Source organism: Cavia porcellus, unplaced genomic scaffold (assembly GCF_034190915.1).
Source record: "Cavia porcellus strain 051 isolate PalLab524CR breed Dunkin Hartley unplaced genomic scaffold, mCavPor4.1 scaffold_3, whole genome shotgun sequence".
Taxonomy (NCBI): domain Eukaryota; kingdom Metazoa; phylum Chordata; class Mammalia; order Rodentia; family Caviidae; genus Cavia; species Cavia porcellus.
The window spans coordinates 61,425,989-61,433,437 of NW_026947486.1; the positions used below are offsets into that span (position 1 = coordinate 61,425,989).

General features: G+C 43.4%; 1 protein-coding gene across 8 annotated transcripts; it reads right to left on the minus strand.

The window, feature by feature from the left end:
- Positions 1–1,543: 1,543 nt before the first annotated feature.
- Positions 1,544–6,145, minus strand: Armcx2 (armadillo repeat containing X-linked 2). Of its 8 annotated transcripts, none has more exons than XM_013153741.3 (4): positions 5,995–6,145; positions 5,312–5,383; positions 4,356–4,385; positions 1,544–3,981 (listed from the first exon to the last, which is right to left on the minus strand). In XM_013153741.3, exon 4 carries the CDS (start codon positions 3,858–3,860, stop codon positions 1,920–1,922), a length of 1,941 nt encoding a protein of 646 aa, XP_013009195.1. In that variant the 5' UTR covers positions 3,861–3,981; positions 4,356–4,385; positions 5,312–5,383; positions 5,995–6,145; the 3' UTR covers positions 1,544–1,919. The 8 variants fall into 8 exon arrangements, with proteins under 8 accessions (XP_013009195.1, XP_013009194.1, XP_005004208.1 ...); XM_013153740.3 differs by having other exon boundaries at positions 4,314–4,385; XM_005004151.4 differs by having other exon boundaries at positions 4,281–4,385.
- Between the last annotated feature and the right edge of the window lie 1,304 nt (positions 6,146–7,449).

Consider the following 7,449-nt stretch of genomic DNA (forward strand, 5'->3'; position numbering starts at 1 on the left):
AATGTTGTTTTAGAAGTAGGTTTGACCTTAAATTTTAGGAACTTGCAGTACTCCATGGGTACACATTGAGAAACAATGATGTACATTATGACTCCAATTTCATGTAAAAAGTTATGAAGAGATGTACATAATAACCATCTGAAAGAATTTTCAACCAGTGTACTATTGTGTGAATGTTTGACTGATGCCATAGGAACTTATATCCAGTGAATATCTTTTCTTGACATTACAGAAGTATATAAACCTTTTCAAAAACTTATTTTTAATTGAAAAATAAACGCTGTATATATTTTGGGGGCACACGATGTTTTAATATATGTAGATGTCATTTAGTGGTTAAATTGAACTGTTTAAATATGAAATAGCTTACATAGTTATCTTTTTTGGTGGAACACTTAAAATCTAAGTTTTAAAAAGTGAATATTACACAATTGCTCTGCAGATAAGTTATATTATTGTGTAATGCTAATCTATTCCTTTTCTATATGCCCCCATTGCAAAAGTCCCTATTTATACCCTGATATAGTATACCATAAACTTGCACAAAAACGATTTTGTGAAGGTTGTCAGAAAAGCAGGCTGAGTTTGGTACAATCTCTGGGAGCCTTCCCACTTTTTTCACTGCCTTAGCGTACCAAGGAGGTGAAGAAGGCAGGTATACTATGCTTGCTCTTAGGTGAAATCAGAAGTGGGAGTGAGGGCCCCAATGAAATCCTCACCATTGCTCCTTTTCCAGAGGAAGTCTGACCTACACCTTAATCCTAGGAATCCAACCATCGGTCTGGGCTGAGTCATTTTTTCAGCCACACTGATTTTTTTTTCTCAGTCCAAATGGGAACTTCTTTATGACTATGCAGTCCTCAGAGTTGCTAAAGAGGGCTCTTGCCTGTCAGGATCTGTACAAGATCATATAATCCTCTCTTTGTGGACCCATAACCAAGTGTAAGGTGGCAAATCTTGATTCGTTTTTGCTTTTGTAGGCCTGTAATAATTAATATACCGTAACAGTGCCATTAACCACTACCCCATCTCACTCATCATCTCATGCTTTATTTATTATAACTTTCTAAGAAATATTTTAGTTCCATTTTTTACCATTAACTTTATGCTGACCACAAACTACCTTGCACATTGCTTCCAGATTATTTTTCCTTTTGTCAAAAATATACAGAATATGACAGGAGAGCTTTCCAATAGCTGAGCCTAGAATTTAAAATCTTCCTTAAAATTCTTTATCTTGAATTATCACCTTTAGCTTTCCTCACATCTCTTCCTCTGGCTTCCATTCTAGGTAAGCTGATATATCAAGGGCACACACTGCCCACCTTCATAACTTTCTTTCAATTATTTCCCCTTCCGGAATGCTCTTCTGGCCTATCTTAAGTATGCCCCTCTTCACTGAAGATCTCTTAGCAAGCTCTGCTTCATTTGGGCAGATGGCAAGTACTTGACAAAAGAGCATATATGAGCACTGTTAGTAATATTTTTGTATTTATGTTCCTTACGTCTCCAGCTAGATTCTAAGCCCAAGAATAAGAACAAATTTTAAAAATTTGAAACACTCAACTTTATTGATAGTATATGAATGAAGTCTTTGGATAAATTCAAGTCAAAACAATTATTAGCAGAGTAGGCAGGTATGCTGTCAATTCACAGAAGAACCAGTAAAAATATTCCACCCAAGTAGCATGATTAAAGTCACAATGTTTTCATTACAAGAAGACTGGTATTCATAAGATGGTTTATCTTAAAGCTGGTGACTGTCACAGATAACTTCACTGTGGAAGATACATTTTTCAAAACTGGCAGCTGAAGAGAACTCTTTACCAAATAAGCAAATGAAAATGCAGAAACTTTAAATCTGCAGTGCTTTTAGGGCACGAAACCAAGAAATTTCATCTTTTGAGAGCATGTAACAATCAGAATTTATTCACTAATTTTATAACTTTCACTTTCACCAAGAGATCATGATGATTTGCCAAGGCTCTAATTTTCTTAACACACACTCCAGAAGTAGTACATAAGTAAAACAGGGAGCCTTTGTTGAATTCTCTGTAGTTGTATACTTCTGCTCTTAGATTGTCATAGATAATCTCAAATAGAGTAAGGGCATTAATAAGAATTTCTGATTCCACATAAGAATTATACAAGGAACTAAATGATGATGGCACTTGGGTACTAAGGAGTGTTTTTAGCATATCTGGATTTTCAGCAAAATTCGAAAGTATTTTCAAAATCTCAACCTTGATTTTTCCACCTCCCTGAGATAACAAACGGAAAAAGTTTGCAATGGAATTGACCAGCAGGTGTTGGTAGTCATTAGTAATAGTCATGTTTGTTAAAAATTTTAGTCCAACTACCTGTACTGCAGAGTTCAGGTTAGAGGCCATTATATCGTCCATCACTTTATTCATGTATATCTGAAGCCGGCCCTGGTTTTCATAATTTTCACTCAGATTATTCATGGCCATCAAGGCTTTTTCCTTAATGTGAGGATCAGTTTTGTTGATCATGTTTGCAATAATTGGGAGGCCTCCCAATTTACGAATTGTCTCTTGATTGCATGAATAATTGGCATTGTTGCTCAGAGTGAGCAAAGCTACCTGTTGGATGAAAGGATCATCTGATTTTTGAAGCAAAGCAAGAACTTTCCTGAGATCTCGCACACCCAGAATTTCATCAATTTCATAAGGAAAGGGGCGCTTTTGCATGGCAACTGTTTTTTTTCCTCTCCCTCTGCGTTGGGTCTCAGGTTCAGAGTCTGAATCTGACTCTGTGTCTGTCCACCCAGACTCTCCGTCCTCAGAATCAGGGACTTCTGCTAGGAAAGCATGTCCCCCATTAGCAGAGGCTGCAGCAGCAGCAGCAGCTCCATCACCAGGGCGAAAGCCCATCCCCAATTCATCTACTTCAGCCTTGCTTTTCTTGTTCTTGCCCTTGCCTCCAGTCTGGGACCTGGTTCCACCCTTGGCCCCACCTTTAGGCATGGCTCTAGTGACTGATCCGACCTTAGGTATAGCCCCAGTGTGAGCTCCAGGGGCTGCCTTCTTGGCAACTGCTGCTGTCCTAGTAGACCCTGAAGTCCCAGGAAACTCTGAAGCCCTGGCAGTTATTGCTACCCCAGCAGGTGTTGTGGACACAGGAGCCTCTGTTGCCTCTGCAAGTTTTGTCATTCTAGAACCCTCTGCCATCTCAGTAGGTGCTGCCATTCCAGGAACCTCCACAGTCTCTGTGGCTGCTGTTGAACTGGTAGACACTGCTGTACCTGGAGGCAACACTACTTCCCTGGAAGGCACTACTGTTCTGGGATACACTGATATCCCTAAAGGCACTGTTGCCCTGGGAGCCTCTGCCATGTTAGGAGCTACTGCCGCTTTGGGAACCCCTGCCATCGTGGAATCTTCTAGAGTTTTGGAAGCTCCTGCCACCCCTAAAGGCTGTGCTACTGCAGAGGTCACTGTAACCTCTAATATTAATTCAGTCTTAGTCCCAGTCCCTGCCCTTTCTGTCTCCTGAGCCAGACTTTCTGTCTCATTCTTAGCTTCAGTGCTGGATGAAGCTGGGACGAATGCCTTAGCCCCAGCCATGTCAAAAGCAGAGGTTTCATCCTGGACCTTGTCCTCTGCCCCAGCACAGACTGTGGTTGGTGGACTGAATCCTGGACCCAGGTCAATTGTGAATCCAGCCCTTAGTCCTGCTCTATCCCTGGCTGCAGTGCCAGCCACCGCCCGGTTCTTGGGCTTGGTTGGTCTCCTCTTCTTCTGGTCTCTTCCCCTCGTGTATTTGTAGACACAGTACCAGGCACCGGCTCCGATCACTATCCCTGCAGCTACACAGCCTGCATCCCGAACACGGCTCATGGTGCAGCCGGGATGATTCTCTGATCCAGAGTGCACTACTGGTTTGCCGGAGGAGAATGAGTACAGGTCAGGGTGAGGTTTCAGGCTTGTAAATTCTGCCAAACTGTGAACAGTGCAGAACCTAGGAATAAATGTTAGAAATAAGGCTTAGGGTTCTGGCTCATTTTGTGTCTAACCAAACTTACTTAGAGGAGAGTTCGGCAACCCAGTGTCTAGCTGGAGGGCTTGCACCCAGAAACAGGTGCATAGAATTACATTTGCTGATTTAGAGCCATAGTAGACCAGGTTATGTCTGTAACCTCAGTTTGGAGTAAAACCTCTAATTTTGTCTCCTAAGTGACATGAGAGGCAATATAGAAAGCAGGTGGTGATGGGAAATCTCATATGCAGTTTTCATGTCCTTCCACCATATCTACCTACCCAAAGGTCCCTAGATGGTGCTTATGCACATACCAACTTCTGGGATTAGAAGCAGTGTGATCTTTTCCACAGTACCTGAAGTTGTACAGAGCCCAGAAGTCAGACCTGTGGACAGATGACAGAAAGTGTGTTTTTGAGCTAATGGCAAATGGATTCTGGTTTATTTCCTCATTTCTACCCCTGTAGGGGTGGGAGTAAAACGTTTGTCCTTCTTAAGGTTCCTTTTTTCCTTCCTATTCTTAGCTTCTCTTACTATTAACTGTTAAGGTATATGCCATATCCCTTTCCCTGCAAGAAAGAACAGGGCATAGCAAGACAGGGAAGACGTTGGAGGAGCAACCTCTGGTCCTAGACTCTGCTCTGATTTTTGCTACAACACCACCAGGAGTCCCAAGACAGCAAGATAGTTTACAACTTCAACACTGACCTCCAAGGATTTAGAGCCGTTTTTCTTCCCTTTTGTTCAAGTAAAGCTTCATGCTAAGGACAGACTGAAGGGCAGAAAAACAGACTGCAGATATTGAAGCCTGAGAGCTTATTAGATATACTAGCATATAGGACAAGCATCCCAGTACTTGCCTTTTAGCGCTCGCATACTGATGTCAAATAGAGGTCTGCCTCTAATTTATTCTGTCCTCACTCCTGCCGTGGCACCTTAGTCCACTGTCTAGTGCAGGTCCCCTATCAGTCTTTCCACTTTGCCCTGCCCCCGGCAGCCATGTCTCCCAGCTACACTGCCCCGCCCCTTCTCCTGCACAGAAGCGAGGGCGGGGGTGTGAGGCGAGGGTGTCCGAAAAGCAGGCTGGGACACAGCGGGGGGTATTGGTGACCTATAATCTAGGATCCCCTTCCACGGTAACCGTTTTCCACTCTCTGTCCCCCACGCTTCGCATTGACCTGCATATCAAGGGCCCCAATATCTTGTTTTGTCAGTTTCAGGGTCGTGATTTTCCATGGTTTCTTTACTCAGAGTTCCGCCTCCCACTCCCACCCAAATCCTCTGATAACCGCCATTTCTCCCTCTTGCATACCCGAATTCCTTTTCCAGGACAGAAAAGACGAGGATGAAGGACTGAGTGGATCGGAGGTGTCTGGCAACCAGTCTGGGAATTAACACGGTGGTTTAGTACAAGATTATGTCAGTGTCACTCTCTTGTGAAGCTCGGACAGCGCCAAACCAGCCATTTCTCCTATAAAGGCTGGCACACCCATTTCCCAGCCCCTCGAATGGCATAGGGTGTGTGTGTGTGTGTGTGTGTGTGTGTGTGTGCGCGCGTGCAGGACCAGTGATAAGAAGCTGTATGTAAAGTGAGTGTGAGAGCGAATGGTCTGGATTGTTGCCAAATTCCATGCCCCTCCGATCAAAGGTTCCCAACCTCCCAGGTGGCCTTATATGCACTGCCACGTTTATTTCTCTTCCCTTCTCTCAAAGCACGACGGGATGTGGAGTGCGGGCCTGAGTGTCACTCCCCCCCCCCCCAAAAAAAAATAGCGGCTAGGAAGGCAGTAAGCAGATTCCTCTCAGTCTATGGGTGTTTTCATTCCCCCTCCCCCTTTCCCCGCCGCCCACCTAGAGGAACTGCGTCTGAGTGCCTGAGGGTCTGGAGAGGCGGCCCCAGGAGGGAAAGGCAGAAGAGCCCGCAGCCTGTGACTCCAGCATCCTTAAGCAACTCCTCCTAACGGAATCCCAGGCCACTGCCACCCTCACACCAACCTGCCTGCAAATTTTCTCCTTGTCCTCCTCTTCGCCTGGGTTAAATGTGCGGCTCTGCGCCGCACTGGAGTTGGTACCCAGAGGAGGACGGGGACTGCTTTCAGGGCTTTAAATACTTTTGCCCACGTCAGCTCCTGGTCACGTGAGCGCCGCCTTGCCAGTAAGACTAGATTCCCTGTTTTCACTCCTACGACAGCCCCTTTCTTTATCTTCACTCCTACCTCACTCCATGACATCAGGTCCTGTCACTCATTTTGCTTTTGTAGTTTAAGAGGTCAAAAGTAATTCCTTTACCCTATAAGAATCTGCCTTTTTCTGGTTACTGAGGATGCCCTGTATCTTCCAGGAGAGCTGAAAATTTATTATTTTTTAATTGGGGAATCGTCTCATCTTTTCCTGGGCTACTGGGCACATTTCCGTGGCTCTACTTCCAATCCCTAGGTAGTTCATACCTTTACCCTTAAAGTTGAATCCCTGCTCTAACACAGATAAAGGGCAGGGGTGTCAGAAAGGAAATGGAATAGGGGTGAGGTCTGTATTGCAATGCTCCTGATCTTTTTAAAAATCCATCACCATGATTGAGTTTTATAGTAAAAATACAATAGAACAAGAATTCAGTGTACGAAACAGCAACAAAAAAGGATGGGCATGCTTTGTAAATTTTTTCCATTTCCATTGTAAGATATTATTTAAAGTTTACCACATTAAAAATGAATTCTATTTGATACATAAGAAATAGTTAACATAGTAAGGTACTTGAACCTCTTAAAATATTTTCTTGTAACAAGATAGGCATATTTTCATATGATCTGTAAATTGATTTATGGTGAAATGTTTAGCTATCCAATCTTATTTATTTTGGACAAATGATAGTGCTACTTTTTCTCCTTCTGAAACAGCTTTTCAGTTGAACAAATAAATGATCTTGTTCTGCTAAAGAAATGTATTTATTTAGTCAGCGTTTATAAAACAAGGCTGACTTCTGTGTGAACCTCCTGTAATACTATGGCTGCTATCATGATGGTTTTGAACACCTACTCCTGGATAAGATTTTGGTTGAGTGATTCAGCTCGGAGTAAAAATAAGAGCTGCAAGGCTGAGACAACTAAGGGCCTGAAGGGTACAAAGTGAACAGATTTTCACTGCTCTATTTAGAGAGGTGGAAGGTACTGCCTTTCCCTTGCCTCCAGTGTTTCAGGGTCTTTCATTCTCTGCAGTCAGATGCCTGAATCTGTTGCTTACTCTAAATATATACATGGACAGGTAGCCAAGGTGCCGACCTGAATAAATGCCATTAGCTCCTATTCTCCCTCAAATTTCTGTAAGTACAACTGAGGAACATATAGAAAAGTGCTGCTTCCACAGCCCTTGCAGCTGAGAATTTTCATGACGTCCGAAGAAGCGATGGCTGAAGGAAGTTCCTAGGCTTGGCTGTTGTCTGTCCTTCTTCATAGT

What these genes read in the sequence shown, in the direction of transcription:
- Armcx2 (XM_013153741.3), bottom strand. Translation starts at nt 3,860, where the DNA reads ATGAGCCGTGTTCGGGATGCAGGCTGTGTAGCTGCAGGGATAGTGATC.